Consider the following 26,989-nt stretch of genomic DNA (forward strand, 5'->3'; position numbering starts at 1 on the left):
AGAGAATTTGGGATAGTAATAGGCAGACGCATCTGAAGTGTCCTTAGGACATCAGAGAGTGCCCATCCTACCTGTAACCCCCCACCACTCCTAAGTCACAGCAAGAACACTGCACTGCTTTTCCTTTCTTCCAAGTACTCTCACGGGGTCCAGGAGACTATGCCTGAACCCGGATCCTGAAATACCTACATCCAGTGTGCCAGGTGGAGACCACTCTGTCCAGCCAGTCATCAAGGTTCCTCAGTTATCCCCTCCTGGCACCTAAGATTTACTATCGTCTGTTTACCAAGATGCTCAGGCCTGTACCAATTCTTTCTTAGACCAGAAAGTCTCTTAGTTCTTCTAACTCTTCCCTCTCCAATCTGTCCTCTCCTTGGCTGCCTATTACCCTCCTAAACCCCTTCCCTAGTTGTACAACTTAGCTTCTCTAAGTAATTTAGAACTAACACTTAGTGAGTACTTACTGTATGCCTGCTAACATGGGGCCATTTTTATGCACTATCTCCCTTATACCTTGCAATGGCTCCATGAGGTAGACACTATTTTATCATCATCCCTAATTGCTTCAGCATGGTTGGACTCAACCTTTCTAAACTTCTCTCTTCTTTTTGGTACAGCGGATTGAACCCAGGGACACTTAAGCACTCAGTCACATCCCCAGCCCTTTTTCATATTTTTTATTTGGAGACAGGATCTTGCTGAGTTGCTTAAGACTTCATTAAGTTGTTGAGGTTGGCTTTGAACTTGCAATCCTCCTGCCTTGGCCTCCTGAGCCACTGTGATTACAGCTGTGTTCTGCTGTGCCAGGCTAGACTTTTCTTTATGTCCTAGATGCATCTGCTCCTTCTGGTCCTGACCTTGATGTTTATTCTCTAGTCTAGGCCATGCTATCAGTGTCACAGCTTCTCACTGCCTGAGATGGACACTTATGTATAGGATAGCAAAAGTCATACAGCTTGTCTCCACAAGCTAGGCTGGTTCTCGCCAGTCTCCTCCCCCAGGCATCACTCCAGGTATTACTGATTACTGCCAATGAATTGCCTCAGACACTGGTCAGGAAGAGTTTCTACCACTACCCTCCAAGAAGATTCAGAGAGGGCTACAGAAGACCATAGAGCAGGAGAGCAGAACAAGGGCCAGTGTGCCACAGCTCCAGAAAGGCACCTTTCACTCACAGGAAGAACTTTCTATTGTAAAAATGGGCCAGGTTATCTTAGGAGGTAGATGTGTTCGTGCATAGCTATCTCTAGCTGACAAAGATATTGTAGAGAAGAATATACATCTACTTAGTATGAAATAGATTAAATAAACACTAAGGGTCCTTCTAATCCTGAGAAACTATGATTCCAGAAAAATTTTTTTTTTTAAATTTCAGATGAAGTTTACTGGGAGAACTCCAGTCATTCACAGGATGAGTTCACAGAGGGGATTACACCACGAAGGCTGGCCCCAGTTCTCCTCAGCCACAGAAATACACATGTGAGACTCTTGAGGATGAACTCAGCCCAAAAGTGTCCTTCCCAAAGCTTTGGGGAAGAGCTCCCAGGGCACTCCTTTGGGCTGCAGCCTGGGAATGTGCCTTGGCCATCCGTGATGGCGCCTAGGGAGCCTCTCCTATTCCTGTTCCAACGAGGTTGTGGACTGAAGACTTTTCAGGGGCTATGGGAGACTGGGAGGAGAATCCCTAAGGACTGTCACTTGCCAGGCTGAGACACTCTGGCTCCGCCCACAAGCCTGCTGTCTGCTAGGGGCTGAGGGCCTATTCCCTGTGGGGTTTGGCTACCATGGGATCTGTCTCCAGTCACCAAGAGCCTCCTGGGATGCAGAATTCCACAGAAGTCTGGCCACTCTGGCGTCACTGCCAAAGTCTGGCTTGTAGCCAGCCCACAGCAGGAACTCGTGGTCATTCTGAGCAGCAGAGTTTCTCTCAGGAAGCTGGTTGACTCAAACAGGTAAGAATGTGAAGTCCAGTGCTTGTGACCAGCTACACACATAAAGGAAGGGGGAAAATGGCCTTATAGCAACATAAGAAAAAACCCCAAACAACCCTGGGCTTCCAGAATGACTACAAGCTCAGAGGGTGTGAGTCTGTGATGCTGCTGTCAAAGATCTGATGTGGTTGGAGGCAGATCAGCGTCTCCCAAAGGGCGAGTCACAGGTTCATTGCTTGGTTGACTGACCAAGCCTCACGTGAAAGTTCTGCCACCACTTCTGGGCACCTCTTTTAAGGGGCACACTGGCAGAATAAAATGGAACTGTGGAACAGATAAGAGGGTGAAAAGTCTGGAAATGACATCTTTTCTCATGTGACTTTGGGCGAACGACTTAATCTCTGAATCTGTTTCCTAAACGGGCAGATGGTAAGGATTAAATGGGGTGTCCGTGGAAGCACCTAGGCCTTAGAGCAGAAGATCAAAGTTAGTCCAGTGTAAATCTGAATCAAGTCAAGGGCTGCCTGGGGAGTAGTCAGCTTTTTGGCATGAGGGGTGTTTAAGCAGGACCTGGACAAACTCTGGTCGGAGACACTGTGAAGGGCTCAAGCAGTTATAGGGAGATGACTTCTACTAGGCTCTCTGGCTCTAGGCTCCCATTAATTCTTTCATACATTTTTCAGTTCTTCAGATGTCTGAGATAAGAGATAAGCCCTTCTTAGCTGCACAGTCTGGAGCCCAGCAAGACCCCAGGGCTATTGGGCCTTAGCAGAGAGACCCCGCAGGCACAGGCGTGAGGGATTGGCAAGGAGATCTTGCTGCTGCCCTCCATGGAAGCCGGTATCCTGATGTGCAGACTCCATGGAGCTTTAGTAATCAGAGAAGCCAGGAGGGCAGAGCAGAGCTGGGGAAGCTCAGAGACTCCACAGGTTGGTCAGCTCTGCCCTTGGTTGTTAAAGGTTGTTAAACAAGAGTTTTCCTCACACAGGGCCACAAATGCCCATTCTTACCTCACCCTGTGCTCTGGTGTAGCACCAGAAGAGCACGGTGCATGGTATTGTGCAGAACTCCCTGAAATAGGGCCCAGAAGATCCAGCTCTCCTTCTTAGCAGGCATGAGACTTTGGGCAAGTCATTTGCATTTTCTTTGCTGATATATAAACACAGATAGAGTTACTAGTTCAATCCATCTCACATAAGGGTTGAGAAGCCTAAAATCATGAATATGCTTTGTAAATCAGTGCTAAGCAAAGCAAGACTGAAAGTGAGCATCATGAGTATTATTTAAATCATAATAAATATCATCCCAAAGGAATGAAGCTGCAATGTCAGAATCGCGTGCATCAGTGGAGAAGGTATCGTTGCGTAGCTTCCTGTCTGCTGGTGTGCAGTAGTTTCATGTGTGGGAGGTTTCTGGGCTGGGCAAGGTCCCTGCAGATACAGAAAAGGCAGTTCAGAAAGAGCAAATATTAGCTCTTGAGGTGGCTGTAAAGGAAATTACTGGTCTGGGCGAAAAACCAAGTCCATGGATGAGGATTTGTGGGTTTTTGTTAAAGGCACCTTTAATTTGCCATTCTGTGGCTTTCAGCAGGCAAGCTGGAAGAGGGGAGCTCCTATCTGAGGTCCCAGCAGGATGAACAGCTGAGGAAGGAAAGACATGGAGTGACTCAACTCTTGAGAGCTGTTGGCTTGAGACCAGCTGCCCCCATCAAGGAGGAAGGCCTGTGCTTGCTCAGCATATCTGAGACAGGAAATTGGGAAAGGGTCCCAGGGTCTGGCCCCAGGAAAGGGGCCAGGCCAAGCTCCTTGCCGGACACGCCACAGAACTATTCTGATCAGCTCCCCCAGGCCCCACTCCCCCGGTCCAGGACCCCAGGGAGAATGAAGCAGCAGGAAGGAATGTGGTCAGGAGGCTGAAGGTTTAGTCAGAGCAAAGGGGACAGCACGTTTCAGCACCTTGGAACCCTTCCGGACTCTCCTTGGCAGTTGCCAGCGCCCACCTTCCTTCCTCTAAAAGTCAGAAAGGTAACCAAGGATGAGCTGCTCCTACATTCTTTCCTGAGGGGAACTGCTGGCCAGAGGGCAGAGCTTGTCTCCTGGACTGGGCCCTCCCATAACCTAAGGACACAAGAAATGTCCCGGGGGGGCAGTCCATGAATCCTATGGGGGCACTGAGGGTCAGGTCACGCCAGGTCAGAATGTCAGCTTCAAGTGATTAAAGATGTCCCTGAAAGTTAAGCCAATCCCAAAATAGTCAGTTTCTCTTAATAGTCTGTTAAGGGATCTGGTCACTAGTGGCTTTATCTGAACCTGCCCCAAATCTCCTCATTCTCAGCTTATCCTCACTGGGGAACAAACTCTCTAAAGTCAGTCCTGCTGTGGGAAGCAGGAAGGCCTTTCATTTGTCCTAAATTTACCTCTTCCAAACTCAAGAGCAGCTGAAGCTCATGTTTGGGATCTGAGGAACAGTTGTGTCCCCTAAGTGCACAGTGCTCCAGGCTCTACTTCTTGGGGTGAGAGATCCCTTTCCTGTCTTGATCTCCTTGCACTCAAGAGAATGTGGCTTTTGGAGTTGTGGGGACTCAAAGACCTGGCTGGAAATGTTTTGAGTCTCTCTTCAGACCAGAGAGCCAATAAAAATAGGCCTGGCAAAATGTCCCACCACAGGCCAGAGGTAACCTGGCCCCAGTCCTTCAATTCTGAACTCTTATCATGCCTTTCCCTGGTCCTGTGACTGTGCACAACCTGGATCATGGCAACTAAGATTGGAAGGAGGTTTTAAAAGCCCAAGACCTCCAGCCCCAGCCTGTCCTTCCACCACGTCCCTGAGAAGCAGCTCATTCTGCCCCTGCCTGAACATCAGCTACCACATGAGCCACGTGCCACTCCCCAGGGCAGCCATTTCCTCTCTCAGAGTCAGTGAGTTTATTCCCTGTGCTGGGTCAGAACCTGTCTTCCAGCAGATTTGCCTTTGGAAACATTTCTAACCCACAGTGGCTTCGAGAGCTGAAGACAGTGAACCATAGGCTCCTAGAAATGACTGCTATTCAACTGTAGTTCCTTTACCTCTAACCCACAGAACAAGTCTGCCACATCCCTCCACCTCCCATTTTCTCTCCTCCAAGTACATTAAAGTTCTCTTGTGACCCTCAGACCAGAAACAACACTCCTGTGTTGTGTGGCCTGTCAGCTCAGGGAAGAAGAAGAGGTTCATCCTCACCCTGGCACCAGATGGGTATTAATGTTTCCAAAGACGGAGCCAAAGAATCATGGCCCAAGGGTCTAACCCCTAAGCTAAACAGAAAGGCAGCTCTGTGGTACAACGGAGGGACACCGAAGAGAGACTAGTCCTCACCTCACCCATTAGGGTCTGAAATTCCTACATTAGCAATTCAGTCTTTTGATTCCAGAAGATTTTACAGGAAAAGAAAACTGAATGGGACCAGTGTAATGAGATATGAAAAAGATTAGCTACACAAAGGAGAGAACTAGATACTGCCATCTCTCCTGATGTGACCTGAAAACTTTCTCTCCCCGAAGTCCTCTCCCTTGATTCTGGGGGTCTGCGGAGCAACCACACATCTCCAGAGCCTCAGGATACAAGGCTCACCTCAGATCCTGGATGATGGGCCCCAAGGGCCAGTGAATGTGTTGGGAGGAAGGGAGGGAGACTTTTGGACCCAAGTACTGGGAGGAAGCTCTACACCAACAGAGCCTGGGGGCTTTGACCTCTACTGGCCACCAGGTGTCACTGCCACACTGAGAACAGTCCCTAGCACTTCAAAAGAGGCCAAGTGTGGAGGGTCAGAGGCCCCAGCAGCCCCAAGCCCCAAGGCTGACACTCAGACAGGCTGAGTCCAAGCTGCTGTCTGTTCAATCAGGCCTTGGCACTTGACTCCTGCTTTTGATGACACGGCCAATGCCTCTTGCATCCCTGGCCTTATTCCTCAGAACTGTGCACAGCATTAGCTAGCTTATATTTTCCATAATGAATCCACCCCAGGATAGGGAGTTGGCTGGAAACAGGTAAGTGGTGCCCTCCACTCGCCATCCTCGCCCTCCCTGTCTGCCAGCTGACACAGGTGCTCTTCTATAATCAAAGAAACGAAATCTCTTCTGGGCAAGCTGGAGGCAAGGATAGGGAAAGATCAAGAGAGGAAGCTTCGCAAGCAGCTAGTCACTGGTCTGCTCTGGTCTTGGTCTAGAATTCAGGGCAAGAGACTAGGAACGACCTCATCCAGAAGCTCTTTCAGCCTGATTTTCTAGAGCCACAGAAAACAGACCAGCAAGAGGGGCCTAACTCTGAAGAATGGCCCACAAGTCAGTGACAAGAGCCAGGGCCTCAGTTGGCCATGCAGCAGCCAGGCTGGGATCCTGATAATGTTCCTTGGTTTACATCTTTCTACTTGCACAGTACCAAGGTCTCCACGGGAACCTGATGTCAACTCCAAATACACTGATAGGGTTGTTCATGATGTTCATTCCCAATGGGAACTCATTCAACCAAAATGCCTTGCAACAGCCTGCAAGGAGAGAGGTAGCAAGAGTGGTTTGCCTGGACAGGAGGAACATTTTAACTGTCATTTGTATAGAATTGATATCACATGGTAACAGCAACAAAAATAATAGAAGGCAGGCAGACTTAGTTTTGTTATTATTGTTTGAATTTTCTACAGAAAACTGACCGCTCTTGGGCCAACCACTCTCAACCATCCTTCTTAAAACAGCTTTGATATACAATCAAATGCTGCAAAACACAAACCATTGGATCAATGATTGACCAGGTATATGATGGTGGTTCCATGAGATTATAGTGCCTAGTGATGTCATAGCCTTAGTAATCTCAGCTGATAGAAAGTGCTATGCCAAATGTTAAAGAAGGGAGAGGTGGCCCCCAGTGAGTCAGTGACTAGGTGGCAACTTTGGGTTCAATGGTTGAGGAAATACCTGTTACACTGCTGTGAAAGAACCAGTCATGCAAAAAATGCAAAAATTAAAAAGGAGGCTGAGGGAGAACATTTCCGATAGAGGACACAACTAACACAAAGGCCCTCACCACTGTGGCTAGGGCACCATGAGCAACAGACAGGATGATACAGGGGCAAGGAGCTAGGCAAAGGTCTACATAAATTAGTTGGAGAAAATTAAGCAAGGGGTAAAGACACATTTCAAGGGAAAAACAAACAAACAAACATGAATCCTACTCTGGGCATGTTATATTTAGGACGCCTTTTTAGGAATTCAGATAGAGGCGTCAAAGGAGTTAGATGTGTGAATTTGGAGTTCAAGAAGTGGTCAGGGCAGGAGATAGACAGGGCTGGCCATGACCACACTAAGTTCTGGGGCACTGACATTCAGAGGATTAGCAGAAGCAGAGGGGTCAGGTAAAGGAGGAGAAGCCAAAAAGGTAGTGTGAAAAGCCAGTACGGGTAGGTCGCAGAGGCCTAGCAAAGGGCGTGCTTCAAGGAAGTAGTCAACTATAACAAATGCTGCTGCAAAGCCTGTAAGGTAGAAACAGAATTGACCAGTAGGTGTGGAGGGAACATGGAGAAGACTTTGCCCAGACCAGTTTCAGTGGAATGGTGGTGAAAGAAAGCCAACTGGAGTGGGTTGAAGAGAAAATGTGATGGAGGAGGAGAGATGGTAGCTAAAACAACTCAAGATTGGGCTGCGAACAGAGAAGGCGACAGTAGCTGGAAGGGAATATGGAATTGAGGGATGCTTTGGGGTTTTAAGTGGAAGCCATTTGTATGTGGGTGTGACAATTTTTTGGAAAAGGAAGAACTGATGATAGGGAAGAGAGGGTACACTTGAAAGCAAAATGGGTGTGATCCAGATGACAGGTGGAAGGGGGGGCCGCAGAAGCAGATTCATGTAGGTAAAGATGCAGGAAAGTGGGAAGTGACTGTAGGAATATGGTCATCGAGTCTGAGAGATCCAAGGCCTGAACCCAGGGTAACTGAAATGTCTCCACAACCATAAACAATGTGTTGTCACCTAGGAGAAATGGAGGTAGGATTGTGACCAGGACAGTCATGCCTTCAAGCCCAAGTTGCAGCATTTTGCCAAGTGTGACAGACTGTTGGGTACCGTCTGTCTTCTAGGCAGCCTGGGGTGAAGGCACAAGCTTAGAGGAAGCTAATAGAAGATATGAGAAGACACCATTTGAAGGCCAATGAATTCAGTCACGATTTCAACTTAGAATATAAACAACTTTTAGACAAGAACTATATCTCATTCTTCACTGAAGTCCGAAGGTGGTTAGCTAACTTAAGCATACACTCTGGGCCAGGTCTGCGTTCAACAGTGGAAACACAGAGGAATAAGGCAAGGTTTTTGCCCACAAAGGGCTGAGAGTGTTTGAGAACATTTGCTATATTAACTTGATAGTGTATGCAGTAAAGAGTTTGGCCTCGCCCTAAGAGAGGTCTGGCCTTTGTGACAGGCTCCCAGGAAGTAACCTATAAACTCCTGGAATTTCCTGAATGACAGGAGTATCTGTTATTCATGGTAGGTTCCTTAAGTCACATGGCATTAGCCTGATCTCCAGGGACAGGGAGCTGGAGACTGAGTACAACCAGATGATCAGTCAATCATGCCATGTAATGAAGCCCCATAATAACTCTGAACTCTGAAGCGCAAGTGAGCACCCTCTGGTTGGCAATACTTCATGTGTGTGGTCACACATGATGGCACAAGGGTAACACATTTTAAGGATGATGGAAGCTTTGTGTTTTGAACTCTCCCTGACTCTGCCCTATGTATCTTCCTTTGACTTAGTTTTGACCTATGTCCTTTCCCCACAATCTGCCGTAATGGTGAGCACAACAGGGTTCAGTGAGCTCTGTGAGTTCTTCCAGAAAGCTATCCAACCTGCGGCAGTTTGGGGAACCTCTGAATTTCAGTTGATGTCAGAAGTTACAGCAGTCTCATGGGGAACTCTGCTTTACCTTTGCAGTGTGTCTAACTCCAGGGATTACATGATTTTAGAATTGAAAGAGATCTAGAAATCATTTAACTCAACTCCTTCACTGGTGAGGAAGCAGATGTCCAGAGATGGAAAGTAACTTGTCCAAGGTCATAGTGAATAGCCTGAGAGTCTCCTGACTCCCAGCACAGTAAGCTTTCTACAATATCCAGCTGTAGTCCTGAATGTGAGTCAGACTGACTTCACTACTAGGAATTTCTGCAGGGGCTCATATATTGAGGGAAGCTTATTCTTTTCTGTTTTCTGCCTGCACTTTGAGATATATTTCTCTTGAAAAATGTTTAAGTTGCAGTATTTAAACTTTATAAAATAAAGGATGCAATATTTTGGATAGGTGAGTTTGAAGGTTTCCCCCAGGGATCATGTGCTAAAATTTAATCCCCAAGTATTAAGAGTAGAAACAATCTGACTGGTGTTTAGAGGTGGGACCTTTGGGAGATGATGATCAGGATTAGATAAGGTCATCAGGGTGGAGCCCACAGAATTGAATCCCAATGAGCATGAAAAAAAGAGAAATCAGAGGCCACAGATATACATGTGCTCTCCAACTCTTGCTATGTGATGCTGAACGTTGCCTCAAGATTCTGTTAGCAACAGAGGCCATTATGAGATGCAGCCCTTTGTCCTTGGACCTCCATAACTGTGAGTTAAAATAAACCTCTCTTCTTTATAAAGTAGCCTCCCTCAGGTATTTCACTTTAGTAACACAAAATGGACTAATTTAAGGGGCTTATACCAAAGAAGAGCTAATGCTTTTTGTGAGGTAAAATTTTTTTCATGGATTATCTGTTTGCTATTGAACTTTGATGCTTTTTGATTCAACCACTGTAGACATAACTACATTTCTGATAGGCAGTTGGCTGAATTTGCAGAAATGGAATGTACAGATATGGAAGGTCAACTGTTACTTGTCCTCTAGAGCAGGGAAAAGCAATCATCTGATGAACAGGATATTTCTAACTATCCACTAAGGTCTACTGTGCACGAAAACACAGGACTAGTACCCAAATATTTTGATTTCATCATATTTACAAAGTTATAAAATCTAATTACAGGCCTGATCTTTTTTAAATAATGAAAATATTTTTCAATATCTACCTACTTTCCTACCTACCTATCCATCTAGCTATTTAGGGGTGTTAGGGATCAAACCCAGGGCCTTGTGCATGATGCTAAGTCACACTCTATCACTGAGTTACACCCCCAGCCCCAGGAACAGATAAGATTCTTGCATTTGGTCAGAGGTCAGATACAGTGTGCATCAGTTAAAGAAGGTGTGAAAACCTCACCATGCATAACAGGTGGTAGGATCCCACTGTACAAGGTTACTCTAAACTTGGCTACTCAGAGTCAAAGTCAATATCTGTTAGCCCAGGGTTTCCATTTATCCAGAATCCATAAGGACAGGACTATTCTATTCAAGACATTTTTATTTTTTGTTGTCGTTTTTGGTGTGCTGGGAATGGAACCTAGGGCCCTGTGCATGCTAAGCAAGTGCTCTACAATTGACCTGCATGCCGGACCCCTAAAGGTATTTTTAGAGCAGAAGAGAGATTTAGATGGTTTCTCATATGACAGGTGAGGAAACAGATTCAGAGAGAGAACTGACTTACCAATTGTCACATTGTTTTATTTCAGTCAATTATTTTCTGGAAATATTCCTGTTATTTTCTGGAAATATTTTCTGTTTGTAGCTTCTTAAACAGAACATGAAACACTAAAATGTCAGCATTCCCCTTCCCGATGATTCGGGTTCATTATTATGAGTTCATATCAACAAGACTAGCAGGCTATCATCCTGTGATACTCCAATCTCTGGCATAATTTCTTCTATCCTAAATAACCCACACTGCTGTTTTTTGTTTTGTTTTTGTTTTGTTTCCTTCTCCTCTTCCAGTGTAAGAGTGTCATTCATTTCTTCTTTCTTACTGAAGGATTTCTAGATTCCAACTATCTGCTCCTGAGTGCACACTCATCTTCAGAAGAGGTGGTGACGATCTCCAGGCCTAAGGCTGCAGGGATCCAAGGCCAGAGTCTACTTATTTCTATAACAACAGTTGACCTTCACCAGGTGCTTTACTTTGTGCGATGCCACCTTTTAGGTTTCTTACATCATTTAATTCTCCTAACAACCCTAAGAGATAGGTCCTGTGGTTATCATTCTTGAGCCAAAGACAGGGATCTTGCCCCAGGTCACAACACTAATAAATGCAGGGTTTAGAATTCAAATTGGGTAGTTCTCATTTCAAAGCCCACATTTTAAATCACTATTATATTCTACCTGCATAACTGTTTGATGTTGGATTTTGAAGAAAAGGTTTTTTTGAGAGAATTCTGATTTATAAATGATAAAATTCATAAAGCCCTCCAAAGCTAATAACTTCTTCCCAAAATTACACAGCTACTTAGGGGAAAAGCTAGATTAAAGCTCAATTCTTTGATTCATTGCCCCAAGTTCTTCTCACTTCATTATATGAAAGTTCAGTGGAAAGAAAAGTATAAATATTTTTGAAAAATGAGATACCTTCTTTGTGGAACCAAAGAACTTCAGATCCAGGGTCTCTTCCTTTCTTTGGCACATGCTGAAGCCACAGGGCCACAAAATTTCAGTGTGGATTTCCTAGTAGGCCTGCAGCTGGGATACTGTTATGTGACTGGCCCTAAGCTAGGTACTACTTCAATTCAACCTCCTCTCTCTTAGGAAAAGGGGATCTTTAATTTTGAGTTTTACCTTGTCACTCTCCCAGAATGAAGAATCTGACTCTTCTCTTTTTCTATACCAGATGTCTCAGAAAGACACTCCCCAGCTTTTTTAAAAAACAAATGTAGCAGTGAACAACTAGTGAGCAATCTGATTCAGCTCTTCCTCAAAGACCTCCCACTTTAAATATGGGAGCATCCTGAGTCCCAGAGGAAACAAGCTCTGGTTCCCTGGAGACTTCAAGTTCAGAGAGAAGAGATCCAATACTCCATACCTGTCAGTCCTATAGCTGTTACTGCATACTGCTCATGAGAAGGGCCCTATCACGGGTGGTGGGAGATAACAGGTCTCCAGAGGAAGACAAGAAAGAGGGAGAAGATTGCTTAGATCCTACCCAGGCCTGTGGGTGTCTGACGTCTATTCCATTCTAGAGTCACTAATGTACAGAGCAGTGGGCTGTCCTATGTCTCTTCACAGTTGCTTACCTGGGGCTGCTGGGTGGTTAAGGGCCTCTGAGGAGACAGGACAGGAGTCCTGGACAGAAGCTGGTTCATCTTGCTGATGACTAGTTCAGTGATGAGTTGTCTGTCCTCCACCTGGTGTTCTCCAATCAGTGGCATGCTACAGTCCATGACCTGGTGGAAGACGTGAGGAAAGGGTCTGGAAATGGAAAGGCCTAGCCTGGTCTTCCTGGGCTGGTGACGAAGCAGGTGGTTCTTGTCTTTAGCTGGAAGCATGGTCCTTGCAGAAACAGGACCTTGGTCCCCTCTTCCTGCAAACCTTTGCCTCAGGCCACTTTCCTTTACCTTCACCCAAGCCAGGGATGGGTGAGAAGGAGATTGCTAGCTGAAGGTAATGGGAAGAGGGAGGGAGAAAGGAAAGGGCTTGAAGGACCCAGGGCTCAAAGTTTGCAGACAGAGGAACAGGAAGACATGAAGGACGTTCCCGTAAGTTTCTGATGAAGAACGGGCAGTTTTCATCCCTGTGAATTTTCACCTGTACAATCTCTGTCTCCAAACAGACTCTGCTCATAAAATGATCAGATTCCTCCCTGTGCTTCTGACTTGGGATGCCTTTCCTAACTGCCACCAATTCTGATTCTTCTTGAATCTCAGAGTCAAAAGCAATTGGTCGCTCTTTTTGGAAATGTCTGATTTAGTAGGATCATAGATTCCATAGTCCAACTCTCTCATTTACTCAGGGAAAACCTGCTCCCACTCCGAGAGGGGTGGTGGCCATCCCGGAGTTGAAGCAGGCCATGGGGGTGGGGGTAAATTTTGAATCTAAAAGCCACTCTGGGCTCCTGACACCAGTACTCTGAAATCACTCTGGCAAGGAGCCATTCCTGCTCCCAGGAAGACTGGGCAACAATGTATGTGAAGAATTCATACTGCCGTGGACTTTTCTCTGAATATGGAAAAAGAGAGTCAGAAAAGTTGTGTTAGAGGACCAGGATGAGTAAAGTGTCTCCAAGGACCAGAAAAATGCTAAGAAAAATCTCCCGCCCGCAGGTGCCCAGGTTAAGACACCAATTCACCCAGTGTGCCTAGGCACAGGATCACAAGACTAGGCCAATTTTCTTGCCTGTAAAATGAGCAGGTTGGACCAAATGACTCCAAAAGGAAGCTTTCTCAGACTAAGAATGCTAAAGTCACTACAGTCTTCCCAAAGGAATGGCTAGACTAGGATGCCAGGAACCCATATCTGCCCTCTATTATCCAAGGTGTGCTCTGGATTAGCAGGTTGGAAGCAATAGCTCCACACTGGTGGAGGTATCCCACTACTCAGATGTGCCATCTGGGGCCTTGAGACAACTCAGATTCTAAACTAAATGTAGTCTGGGCTGCCCACATAGTTTTTGAGCCAAGAGTTTGGCCTCCAGCCTTGGGTATTGTTTCTCAGATACTTTTGGGTCAGACTTACCTCAAAAATGTAGTCTTTTCCATCTTTGCCATGTACAGCTTTGACAGCACAGATGTCTAGACCACCAAACATCTCAGAGCAGGTGTCCACCCATAGTTTGTACCTGGAGGGAATGGGAAAGTGTCCTGAGGATGGAGCATTAGCTCACCTCAAGCCTGCTTGCTGACTGGACTCTTCTTACAGCCTCCATCTCTCCCATCTCCATCCCACCCCCATTTTCCATCCTGCAACCATCCAACATGGTCCCTTATTTACATACAGTGCTTTCCCTTTCTGCTCTCCTGATCCTACCCATCTTTGCAAGCCCAGGGAAGGTTCTACCTCTTCCAGGAGGCCTTCTTGGCTATTCCAGCCCATGTTTACTACTACTCCTTTCTTGGACCTTCTTTAGTATGTAGTCTTTATCTCCATAATTTAGCACAAGACCCAGTCCTGCCTGATCTTGTTGACTGGCTTCTTGGGTCTTTGTGTTTTATTAGTCCTGTCTGCTCAGAGGCTCCCTTTGGGCAGACTTCCTCCCTTCTTACACCTCTTCATCTATGGCAGCCTCCCTCTCACTGGGGACTGGATTCCTTTTCTCACTCACCTGTCTGACATGGCGATCTGCTCCAGCATTGCAGAGCCAGTATTCGTCTTCCAGTTCCCCGAGATTGATGTCCTCCTGCAACAAGGTCCCACCAGGGTAGAACAGGCCATGAGCCACATCAGCAACAGGAGGGCATGAAACCTTCCAGAATTGAAGCTCACTTTCCCTAACTGCTTTTCCCGCAAATAGCCTGGGGTCTGTCTGTTGAGCCTACAGCACACCCCCTGCCTCTGCCAAACTCCCACTTGTGAGGCCCTCCTCTCTCCACAGTGGTCTAGCTCAGAAGACTCCCGCTCCATGAAGACTTTTCTGATCTGATCTTTTCAAATAAATCAGTTCTTGCTCCCATTAGAATTTTGCCTATACCTCACAATCTTACATCTACTTTTTAATTTAGTTACTTGAGCTGAAACTTAAGCCAAGACTTGTCCATGACTTTGTAAAACACCTGGGGTATATACTGTGTCCTGTACCCTTGCCAACTCACAGTGCCTGGGCATACAAACTGAATCCCACTTGTCCTGGAAATTCTAACAGGGTTCTTGTGAATATTCCCCAATGTCTTCTTCACTAACACTCTCAATGCATTCATTCAACAGTTAATTTCTGAGCTCCACCACACTATTAGCCGTGTGGCTCTGGGTAAGTCAGTTAACCTTTGGGCTTCACTCAACTGTCAAATGGAACTGATGGCATCAAGTCATCAACCTCTGTTATGCCCACTGCACCGGCCCTCCATGAGCATGTGTTAAGAGTCAACTAGTCTTGGACTCCATAAGAGGTGGAAGACCAGGTTTCTGATTCTGGATTTGCTCTTGACTGACTGGGTGACCATGGGAGAGTTGGTCACAGGGTTGCCAGGAGGACCAGTTGGTACAGGGTTAATGAACTGTAAAACAGCAAAAATGTAACTTTTAAATCGTAAGTCTTCAACCAGACACAGTCAAGGGGGAAGGGAATGGCTTAGGGGACAGAGTCCTTCTCTTACACCATGAACAGAGCCCTCCATGTACTGTCCTCACCATGAAGTACTGTTTGCAGAGTGGCTGTGCCAGTTCCTCCAAGTATCCCCCCACAAAGATCTGATTTCAGACACTGAGAAAGCTCCATATATGGAGGGGACAACAACAACCATCTACTTGGACAATTCTGGCTGCTTTCCAGGGTGCCTCCTCACCAAACCCTTCACGAGAACCCCACTTCAAACCCCCTGCTCTGAGCAGGCAGGAATTCTTGCTCTGCTTTATAGGCAAGAAGTTCAGACTCAGGCTAGATGACTTGTCCAAGATTGCATGTCCAGTCACAGCAGATAGGAGATAAAAATCCAGGAAGCTTGATTCCCTCTGTGATGTGCTTTCCCCTGCATCCACTACCAAGTTCAGAAAAAAACTAATAAGTAGCTGAGTAGCTGGCAAAACCTGAGTAGAAACTCAAAGACAAAAATCAGAATAACTATAACTGTCTTCCTAAGCTTATGGCTTACTAAGGTGTCCCTGTAAAGAGATTCCTCAAGGCAGGGACAGAGAGACACTCACTTTTAAGTTCCCAGCATAGAGCCATGACACATAACAGGGTCTCAGAAACTCTGAGTAAATAATAATATCCCTTATGTTTTCATTATATTTTCAAGTTTGCAAAGCTCTCTAAGACTTTACATCCTTAGCTAACAATGGGACATAGATATAGATCTATAAGGGCCTCCTCAGGTATGGGAATGGAGGTGACACCAAGAGGCCACTCATCTGCCTGTGGACTTGAAGGCCATGTGACCTCTGTTATGGTCTACTGAGAGTGAGGGCAGAACCAGCATCTTCTTTTCCCCAAACATAGATTTTTTTTGTTTTGTTTTGCAAAGAAACAAACAAACAAACAAAGGAAATGCCATCTAAAGTTTCTCTAGTTGCTCACCCTTCATCAATTTTAGGAATTTTTCTTTAAATTCTAATGAGGGAAATTTTTAACTTTTCATTTTGCCAAATGGATACAGTTATGTGGGGAAATAATTTCCTCTTAAAACCCTGGACTTTTAACTCTCTGTAGCATTTTTAGGGCTAGATATGTATGTTAGGAGTTTAACTTTACTCGTACTTTGGCAGTCTGGTGAAGCACAGTATTCCTTTCCATGTATAAAATATATAAAATGGGCAAATGTATAAAGTATGTAAGATCACAAAGACACCCAATTAGAGTTATCAAAAATATGTAAATATGTAAATCAAAGGACACAGAAGCAGGTCTAATAACTACCATAATTTTTACATAGGAATGACAGTAACAGTTACTCAGATCTGTCACAACTGTAGTGTGATTACCTTTGGTGACAAAGTCCTATGTACTGCTACTACTATAGTCTGTGGTAGCAGACTGTTTTTATAATTGAAGAGAAAGCTAGGGAAATTAATACTAATTTTATTTTTCATATTAGTTTATAGACTGGCCTCCCCTAACTTCCAAAGAACCCAGGTTAGAAGTCCCAGATCTAAGTGGCATGCTCTCTCTGTATCCTGCCTTGTGAGCCAGATGAGGTTAAACGGAGAGCTGTTTGACAAGAAAAATAGCATCTGCTGGGACACCACACCTCCTCACTTACATGTAAGCCTTGTAATTGCTGCCAATCTTCTGGACCCGGATATCATACTTGGCATCAATAAAGGGCTCTGCTGTGGCATAGGTCTGAGTGAGGGCCACCACACTAGCAATGTCCTGGAAGTCGTAGTGGTTTTCCACTTTGACCTAATGTTGGAATTAGGCAAAAAGGAAGAAAGGGAGACATACACATGTACACCCTGAGAAGTCAAAAGGGCCCAAAGCATTCAAACCCACTGAAGAGTGTCCTTCTGTTTTTCCTCCACTATGGAGGATTAAAGCTAGGGCCTCATGCATGCTAGGCAAGTGCTCTACTGAGCTATTTCTCCAGCAGAAATGCCCATCTTGGTCCAACCCCATGGCACTGCAGGCCCCTCTGCCTTACCTTGCCCATGCCAGAGTGAGCATGGCCAATCTTCACCACCACGGGGAATGTGGGCAGTGTCAGCTGAAGGCAGAGAAGAAAGGAAAAAACTGGTCAGGTGTGCCTATCTTTCTGTGGAATCCTACAAACATTTTTCTTGGGAACACCCTTTGGAGGGTCCTTAAAGAATCAGACCAACCTATTTGCTTTACAAATTAAAAAACTGGACCCACAGAATGATGGTGACTTTCCCAAGGTCACACAGCATGTTAAAGAGCTTTTATGAACCTGTTCTTACTCTACATCCACTGCTTCAACCTTCTCTGATAGACAAACCCTGGCAGGATTGGCTCTCAGCTAAAGAGAAGAACAACAACAAAAATTTTTGGAAAGGGTAAATTTTACTATATGTAAATTTTACCATATAAACCCAAAATTTTTTTAATGCATATATATCATCTCAATGTCGTTTCATCATGTACCTCTTAGTACCCAACCCCTTCAAAAATATGCACTCTCCTTTATTCACACTCTTCACTGCTCACCAGCACCACAAACTCAACCCCAAATATAGCTTAATATGCTAAGGCCTATTTCTGCCTCATTTGGGGTTTGGAAGAGAGCTCATATAAGAATTTAATATGTTTACCCTTGGAAAGGGATCCTTAATGAAAGTAAATGCTTCCTTGAAGTAGTCTTTAACAGAGGAGCAATAAATCTTAAAAGAAAAATTACCCTCTAAAGACAGGATTTTGAGTTGTTAGAAAAAAAAAGACAAATAAAAGCCAAATGCAACTGGAAGAAATAATGTGGTAGAGAATATGGAATGCTAGAATAGATGTCAGGATACTTATATTCTAGTCTTCCCTGCCACTAACTTATCACAAGTCATTTTATATCACTGACCTTCAGCGTTCACACCTGTCAAATGATTGGACTGGATGGTTTGGCGATTCCTCCAAATAATAATACATCCAACTCTTATTTTGGTCTAGACATGGTATGAAGAACCAACCTGGATACCAACTTGGACCTATCCTCTCTTTCAGTCTGACTTGGCTCTCTCCTTTCAAACATCACCAATACCATCCAAGTGAAAAGATATCCTCTGAAGAAGATAATGGTCACCCTGATGAAAACGTCAGATTCCCATGGAATCTTGGTGTGATGAGATACTGGGAGAATGTAACCTGAGGATTTCAGCATTCCTGGCTGAAGCCAGTAGAGGCTGGGGGAAAGGGCTTCAGAAAACATGTACTTCAGGGCTAGGGGTGTAGTCCAATAGAACAGTGCTTATCTAGCTTGTGCAAGTACTCCTTATCCCCAGCACTGAAAAAAAAAAAAAAAGAAGAAGAAGAAATCATGTAGTTCAAGCCTGTTTTATGGAGAAAAAAATTAAAGTCCTGCAAAATAAAGGTGGCAAAGCTACCTAACGACAGAATCAGAACCTGACCTTCTACTTTCTAGTACAGCACGTGTGGAAATACCCTCCAGCTATAATTCCACAGGTCTCCTATTTGGAGACTTGGCACCCTATGCTATCAAACAGTGGACAAGGCTTGGGTCACAGTGAGCCTAAGCATCATGCTTCTTTGGTCTCCAAGCTGCTCCACCTGCTATAACATGACATAGTCTCCAGTGGCTATAACATGCAATAACAATCAGTATAGCCCAGGGCCTGGAGTCAGGGCCTTGAGGTCTAAAGTTTGCCCTGAGTGATAGGGCACACAAGGTGTTAGCAGACACTGAGGAATGCCCCTAGCTATCTGCAGAGTCTAAGGCTCTGGCTTTGAGAAAGGGTTTCTAAAGCACAGGCTGCTTTCTCTGACATCTCTCCCCACCCCACCCCCCAGCAGACAGAGCCAAGACACGCACACCACAATGTTCTCTGTCCCTTCCCTTACTGTTTGTTGTTGCTTTGGAGCCTCATAAATAGGGCATTGAAAACACTTCCTGCAGCTGAAGGAAGCCCTGAGTAGCTTGTCTCATTCCCAGTATGCAGCTCAGCAAGGGTCCGTCCTTCTCCATCACTGTCTTTTGCCTGTTGTAATTCTGTCTGTCTCTCACTGACTCTGCCTGTCTCTTTCTCTCTGAGTCTCTCCTCATTTGTTCTTTCTGCCTGAATCACACACAGTCCCTCTTCTTTCTGTCCTCCTGCTCTTTGCCGCTCTTCCATCTCTGTGCCCCTGACACCATCCCCTCTTCCTGTCTTCCCTCCACCTCCAGAGGCTTAACTACTTAGGATTCCCACTAACTCTCCCTGAGATGGTCAGTTGGTCAGTCAAGGGCCTCAGGTCCTGCGGCCACACGTGGCTTCAAGCCAAAGGAGGGAGGAGCCCATTGGGGCGGGGCTGGTTCTAGGGCCACCTCATAAAGCCTTGGGGGGAGGGTCAGGCACGTTCTGGAGGAGCCTTGAACTAACTGGCTGTTCTGGTCCGACAGACTCCACAGTCTCCACTGGGTCTCTGCCTTGTCATGCCCCGGAGCCCCTCCATCGCGCCGAGCTGGGTGCTGGTGCTGAGGCTGCTGGCTTTGCTACGGCCCCCGGGGCTGGGCGAGGCATGCAGCTGCGTCCCAACGCATCCGCAGGAGCACTTCTGCAACTCCGCGGTTGGTGAGTCTGAGGCCCAAGTTCCCCGTAGCAGGGGAGGGTTGAGGTGGAGCTGAGCAGTAGACAAGGAGTCTGAGGAAAGGGGAGGAGCTCAAATCCCTCTCACCGTTGCCTCCTGCTGAGGCCGATGGGTTGAAAGGGCTCACCATAGCAATCTTGCTAGCACAGAATCTGACTGATTTGTAAGAAAATAGATTGTCAGGCCCTCTACAGCAACCTCCGCCCCATCTTGGCCATATTGCAATTTAGGAGTCTCATTGAACTGGAGTGTCAGAGTGATCCAGCTGGGTTGGGGGTGGGAAGGAGGAAGAGAGGGAATTTGCCTAACACCTACCTGTCTCTGTCCAGATCTATAATTGAGACTGTCACCATGTCCTCATCTCAACTCTGATCTTTTGCCCTTTCTCTCCCCTCTACCTGGATGCCCTTCCCCCATACTCTTAAATTCCTGGCAAACTCCTATTCATCCTTCAAGGTCTAACTCAGGTCCCTTCTTTGAAGGCTTCCTCATTTCCTGGCTACTACTGTGTCTCTATCAAGTTTGGACTTCTATTCTATTATTCTTTAAAGGCATGTCCTCTGCTAGACTAAAAGTTCTGCAGAATGGGGACCCTGTCGTAATCACAGCTGTGGGACTTATGCTCAGACAAGACCGAGAGGAAGACTTTCATAAACAGTTTTTGATTAATGCACAAATGGCAATAGATGAATTTTCTCAGTGCACGCTCAGAATATTTACGGATTCAATAAACATTTACTAATATCAACTCTGGGAGAGCTTCGAGGCTCTAAACTAGTTCAACAGATGAGTCTCACAGGAATCCTTCAAGGGGCTCCTTCCCCCTCCACCATCCTGACTCCTCCCGTTTGCCCACTGTCCCCAGGGTTACAGGAACTAAAGCTCTCCAATGTAATAGGTTGAACATGGCCAAAAGAGCACAGAGGCTGAGGATAACAAGTCCTGAAGAGTTTGAACTTGCAGTGACTGCAGAACTCATAGCTATCACACCACTCAAAATCCAACACCTGAATGAAATTCTCCAGCGTCCCCAGATCATCCAGAGCTCCAATGGACCACTCCAAGTGCTTCCCTCTTTCTTCTCCCCATGCAGTGATTCGGGCCAAAGTCTCCAGTGAGAAGATAGTTACTGCCAGTGATGACCCTTCTGACACTCAAAAATTGATCCGGTATGAAATCAAACAGACAAAGGTACATGGGGGCAGGACAGGGGGTTTACCCTCATTGGGCTGATAGGGGGACTGGGTCTGTGTTTGGGGAGGGTAGGTTTCAGACAATTTGGTTCAGTGATCTTTTCAAAGTGGAACTGGCTGGAATGCTGGGAGCAGGGGCCACAAAATCCAAGGGCAGTACAGGGTGGGGCCTCAGTGGGTCCCATAGCTGCCTGTTCACAGAGCCATTGAAGTACCTTTCCTTTCACTGGAATAAACCAAGGTTTAGATTTTTTTTAAAGACAAAGACAACCCAATTGGAGTCCGTGGACTCTGTGCACCAATTCTGAAACTAGACTTTTAATTAATTTTTGAGAATGAGAAATGAGAAGTTTTTGCCTGTTAATATACAAATCATATTCACTGGCCCAATATTTTTGTTTGTTTGTTTGTTTTTGCAATTGCCTTTCAGATGTTTAAAGGGTTTGAGAAAGTCAAGGATATTCAGTATGTCTATACCCCTACAGTCCCTCCTCTCTGCGGTGTGAGACTAATAGCCAACAACCAGAAGCAGTACCTTCTGACTGGTAAGTCAAAGACCAGCAGCTGGCTGGGATGGAGTTTGTCCCAAGTAGGTACTGAGGTAGGAGCCAGGGCCTTCCTGGGGCTGCAGGCTAGTCAGGTGGCATAAAACAGTTGTGATAGTGACAGCCTGCTTGTTAGTTGGAATGAGTCTTGGTGACCTCCCTTTAAGGCAGGAGTCCTCCTTAGAGTGATATTGGCCACTGCTTCATAGTTTTAAGGACAACGTGCTCTCCCAGCCTAGGGCAGCAAGCTCAATTTTGAAAGTTTTAATTAGTATATGATTTTTGGCATCTTGAACCAAAATCTACCCCCTGAAACTGCTCCTTATGGGTTCAGCACTGCCTTTTGCATAGGCCCTCATGGGAGCCTTGAGTCTAACACAGTTCTGTCCCATGAACTTGGGCACAGGCAACCCTCCTCCATTCTGAAATGGTTTGGATAGAACAGTTAAAGAACTGTATAAGAATATGACTCCATAAATTAATAAATACAACACTAAATTACTTTGGAGTTTAGGGAAAGGAGGTATTTGTGTGACTGCGAACAATCAAGGAAGCTTTGCTGTATAAGTGAGATCTAAATTAGCTGCTTTCAAAAGATGAAAAATAGCTGGGCATGGTGACATATGCCTGTAATCCTAGCGACTTAGGAGGCTGAGGCAGGAGGACTGCAAGTTCAAGGCCAGCCTCAATAACTTGGTGAGATTTTGTCTCAAAAACAAAAACAAAAAAGGGCTGGGGTTGTAGCTTAGTGGTAGAACACCTCTGGATTCAATCCCTAGTACCACACACATACACATACACCTACACATACACATACACATACACAAAGAAAAGAAAGAAAAGAAGAATAATTAGAAAGAAAGCAAGGAAAATGAAAAACATAGCAGGGGTAGAGAATAGGTAGAAGCATTTGACTATCCATCGATCCATTGGACAACAAATGACCACCTAAACACACTGCCAGGTCTTAGACAGGAGAATGGAGATTGAAAAAAACATAGTCTTCAAAGAGTTTGGAAATGGCTCTTGAGAAGTGACAGGCATGGGAAGCCACACTGATGGGGGTCAGCTCCAAGGATGTGGAATTGTGCTAAGTGGGGAGCTTCTGGGTGGGAGACGCGGCATGCTGCTGAGCCCTCAGGTTCCCAGGAGACCAGTGCCTACCCTCTGTGTGTCTGGTCATTTGTTAGGCTCTGAGGTACAAGCTCTCTGCCCTCAAGAAGATCAAGTGTAACTGAGGGTTGGGATAAACAACAAATTGTAAGTCCATGGAAAAATCATCAGTGGCACCCACACCCTTCAGAGAAAGTCAGGAACTCTCATGGCTGATTATGAAAGCCCTTTGAGACCAGAAGAACATTTCTAGCTTGATCTTCTGCTGTTTGTCAATAACAGTTCCCTGCCCCTCCATCTCTCAGAGCTGAAATAAACTACTTGCAGCTGCAGAAGGTGTGCCAATGGACTGTCATTCTGCCTTTGTGTAGGACAGAGCCAAGGTCCAGAAAACCCTCCACATATGTGGCAGATGAATTCTTACCCATTCCTTCAAAGCACAACACAACCTTCCCCTCCTCTGAGACACCTTTTTTTCTCTCTTCCTCTTCCTTACCTGGAGATAATTGTACTTTCCTTTCTCTTACACTACATCTTCTGTATAATCACACAATAGGGTCATTTTGCCTACTTAAGGATCTACCCTTCACATTTGAAGTTCTTGGGGGCCGAGATCCTGTCATATTTATTTCTGTATTCCTGGTTCTGGTCTTAGTCGTTATGCTTTGTGAGCAACTGAAGTTCTAGGAGAGGTGACAGCCCACATGGTCACGACAAGGACAAGGTGGTACTGAAAAGGATCTTTGAAAGATGGGAAGGAGCTTGCTAAGGAAAGAAGGGGAACTTTCTAATGGGCAAAGACTCACCAGGGGGTAGGAGATGGGAAAGATTGGAAAGGGGAAGGGAACCTATTATTTATTGAACGTTTTCTGTGAGCCTTCAACTGTATGGGGAATTCTACAGACATTCTTATTTAATCTTGACCACAACTTTATTATTCTCATCTTCCAGTTGAGAGGTTTTGTGACTTTCTTTAAGGTTATACATTAAGTAAGTGAAAAGAAGGGGGTCCCACAGAGTATGACTTTTTTTAAAGTTGTTGGGGATCAAATCCAAGACATTGCACATGCCAGGAAAGCATTTACCTCAGCTACATCCCCAGTTGAAGTCTGATTTTAAAGTCCACCTTCTTATTTCTGTACCATGCTAAAGGACAATGTCTTCACCAGACCCTACAATTCTACCTTGCACAAATGTAATATGTTAATCTCTTGCTATAAAGGTTAGAGGGGGTTTTTCCAGTTCTTTCAATTGAGTCCCATATTGCCACGGCTATCAAAAAGCCACTGGACCCTATACACTGAGGCATATTTTAAACCAGCACAGAGGCCCCTGAGTTATTTCACTGGAATATTCAGTAAGATGCAGAAGTTCAAGAAGGAGAGGGTAACACAGTTAAAATTATGTCAGGTTTCTTAATTAAAGTTCCTTATTAACCTTACATCTAATTTTGGTAATTCACACAGTGAAAATTAAAAATCAATAAACTTTATTGCTTACAAATCTCTATACCTAATTTAAAACATTGCTAGTTACAGATAGAAATTCTGTTTCCTTCATTCTTTCAACTCTCTATGCCTTAAAATAAAATTCCAATATTTTTCATTAAAAAAAAAAAAAAGCCACTGGAGCTTTGGCTTTGTCATTGGCTATAATTTTGGGTTCTTGAAGGACTCAGGGCTCTAGGAGCAGTATCCTGATGTTATATTCTCTTCCATCTCCCCATGAAGGTGACGTCCTCAGTGACGGAAAAATCTTCATCAGTCTGTGCAACGAAGTCCTGCCCTGGGAAGACGTGTCCTCTGCGCAGAGGGAGAGTCTGAATCATGGCTACCTTATCAACTGCGGATGCAAAGTGAGGGGATGGCCATTTCTAAGACATTCTGGGGTGGGCGAGGGTCTTAAGCCTTGCAGCCTCACCCTTCATGCTTCCTTCCTTCATGTATGCATTTATTCATTTATTATACTCCACTTGAAATATGCCATGGATCAGACACTGCATGAAGCTGGGGGTGGGGAAGCAAGAGTCCATAGGCTCTGACCTTGAAGAAATTAACATTTTGACTGGGAGAGTGATCATCATATAAAGCAGACCGAGATGACATTACCACAGTCACTATTAAATAAGAGTTACATTTTAAGGTAAAGAAATTAAAGCTCTGGGAAGTGAAGTGATTTGCTCAAGGTAAATGGTAGATTCCAGAAATGATATTAGGGAGCACAGGGCAGGAGAATGTAGGGGGAAGTGTGGGGATGAGGAAAGGCTCCATAAGACACAGGGTGAGGGCTGGGGATATAGCTCAGTTGGTAGAGTGCTTGGCACAAGGCCCTGGGTTCAATCCCCAACATCGCAAAAAAAAAAAAAAAAAAAAAAAAAAAGACACAGGGTGGGTGATTGAGAAGGGCTGAGAAGATATGCAGGGGTCTGAAAGGTAGCAACAGAAAAGGAAGGACCTCTTCCTCACCCTAATGTTGTGGTCATGACTCTAGATTACCACCTGCTATTCAGCGGACTGTACCAACTTGGTTCGCAATGAGTGCCTCTGGACAGACTGGCTGTTGGAACGGAGGCTGTATGGGAACCAGGCCCAGCATTTTATCTGCAAGAAGAATGCAGACAGCACCTGCAGCTGGCAGCTGGTACACCACCATCCCCTTAGGAAGGCGTTGGTTGACATCATCCAGCCTTAGTAAAGACCAGTGACCACCACATCCTTTCAAGAGACCTGAAGACCAAGCCAGTTCTCCTTCTCTGTGGAACTCTGACCGTGACCATCTACCCTGTTGCTCTAGCCAAAGGGAAGTACCAAGTGGTCAGCCTTACCAGCATCATGGCAGGGATGGGGCACATTACTGCTTGTGTCTAAGACTCTAGTCTACAACCTGAGAAGGTGGTATGACTTTTTTTGTCCAGCCCTCATTACTTCTCTCCTTCCCCCCAACCCCCTCCCCCCAATAGTTTAATCTATTGTTGAAAGTTTTGATTCTGGCTCAGTTTGTTTTCCAGGGCCAAGACTAATTTCTTTTCTCCCCAGGAAAATACGTGTTCATTTAGCTTAAATTATCTGATAGGAGAGAAATGGTGAATGTTACACATATCACACCCTTGTGATGTGTAATAATAGAAGATGGGTTGACAGGAGTAGGAATGAAGTGAACAACACTACAGCTGTGTGTCCTCTACTCCTGTTGACTCCATTCATCCTAATCCTCTCATGCACTGTCATGTGTGGGGGACACAGAATCACTTGATGTGAGAGCTAGAACAGTCCAACGCCCCTCTCTATGCTGCAGTCCCCTTGACACCATTCCTGGCAGAAGATCCCAGCACACCTCTGGATAAGAGAAGACCTGCTGTCCCTGATGCCCTCAGCTGATGTCCAGAGGCCATCTCTTCTGCCTATTTTAGGTTACTAATATTTTCATTCCTACTTCAGGACTTTTTTTTTTTTTTAAGCCAAAAAGGCCTTTCTCTTGCAGAGTGGAAACACCCACTTCATCAGCTTTTGACACCCTAGAGAGGTGATCTCAAATTTCAGGACAGATGATAGGAGATAACACAAGGACCCTTGGGGGAAAAGAGGAGGAATACACCTTGCACTTAATGTAATTTTCTTCCTCATTGGTCAGCCCTGCTAGAGGTTACAGCAGGAAAAAATTGCTTTGATCCCCAGAGATTTCCTCTATCTTACCACTGTGTCCTAGACTACCTGAGATCTCCAGCCACAGGCCCTCAGGGTTCCTCAGGCCCTCTATAAACCTTCCTGGCTTGCCTTAAATGGGAAAGTCCTGATATTAACCTCTAGGATTTATTTAGGGCAAGAGTTTAAAATTCCAGAGCTCTCCCTGAGGAAGTTCTGGCAAAGATGATAATAGACATAATTCTTTTTAAGCCCCAAGCCCCCCGACCCCTCTTCTATATGTGTGGTCTGCTGGTAAACAGGGTTGTTATGTACAATGTGCCAGAAGAAGGCTCAGGATTCACAGAGGTGCTGCAAATGGAGATCCCTTTTGGAGAATGAACAACACGGTCTTTGTTCCAGAGCACAATATTTGCAAAGCTTTGGCAGCCAGTCTCCATTGGTGGGTTAAGCAGCATCACCAACTGATCACACCAGCCTTGGGCAGAGAGTATGATAGCTTGAGCTCCAGACTATCCTGGAGGAAAAACATTAGTCACAGCCTTCCTATGGACCAATCATCCCATCTCTCTGATCCTTCTGACCTCCTAAGATGGACTCAGAGAAGGCATAGGGTTAGCCCAGCCTTATCACAATCTGGAGGAAGCTAAGGGAATGGAAGTCTGAGGAATAATATAAGAGCAACACCTTATATCTAAGGAGAGCATCACACTTTATCAGAAAGCTATTACTAAGAAACTCAAGTTACTTAAATTTTGTACATATCATATTAGACATCCTGATCAGGGA

The 26,989-nt window shown here is 45.3% G+C and overlaps 2 protein-coding genes across 2 annotated transcripts in view; one reads left to right on the forward strand and one right to left on the reverse strand.

Moving 5' to 3' along the window:
* Syn2 (synapsin II) overlaps positions 1-26,989 on the reverse strand; it is a 159,305-nt gene that overhangs the window by 8,619 nt on the left and 123,697 nt on the right. The window contains exons 6-10 of the mRNA XM_047534630.1: positions 17,100-17,162; positions 16,719-16,861; positions 14,129-14,203; positions 13,543-13,645; positions 12,105-12,254 (exon numbers count right to left, since the gene is read on the reverse strand). Coding sequence (XP_047390586.1) covers positions 12,105-12,254; positions 13,543-13,645; positions 14,129-14,203; positions 16,719-16,861; positions 17,100-17,162 — 534 coding nt within the window. The remainder of the gene's footprint in view (positions 1-12,104; positions 12,255-13,542; positions 13,646-14,128; positions 14,204-16,718; positions 16,862-17,099; positions 17,163-26,989) is intronic.
* Timp4 (TIMP metallopeptidase inhibitor 4) lies at positions 19,208-25,874 on the forward strand. Its single transcript, XM_047534631.1, has 6 exons — positions 19,208-19,346; positions 19,521-19,692; positions 20,802-20,899; positions 21,332-21,446; positions 24,290-24,414; positions 25,050-25,874. The coding sequence occupies exons 1-6, from the start codon at positions 19,344-19,346 to the stop codon at positions 25,248-25,250; spliced, it is 714 nt and encodes a 237-aa protein (XP_047390587.1). The 5' UTR covers positions 19,208-19,343; the 3' UTR covers positions 25,251-25,874.

Source organism: Sciurus carolinensis, chromosome 19 (genome assembly GCF_902686445.1).
Source record: "Sciurus carolinensis chromosome 19, mSciCar1.2, whole genome shotgun sequence".
NCBI lineage: Eukaryota > Metazoa > Chordata > Mammalia > Rodentia > Sciuridae > Sciurus > Sciurus carolinensis.

Coding starts and splice junctions, on each gene's coding strand:
- Timp4 (XM_047534631.1), top strand. Junction 21,447..24,289: donor GAAGCAGTACCTTCTGACTG/GTAAGTCAAAGA, acceptor CTCCCCATGAAG/GTGACGTCCTCAGTGACGGA. Junction 24,415..25,049: donor TTATCAACTGCGGATGCAAA/GTGAGGGGATGG, acceptor TCATGACTCTAG/ATTACCACCTGCTATTCAGC.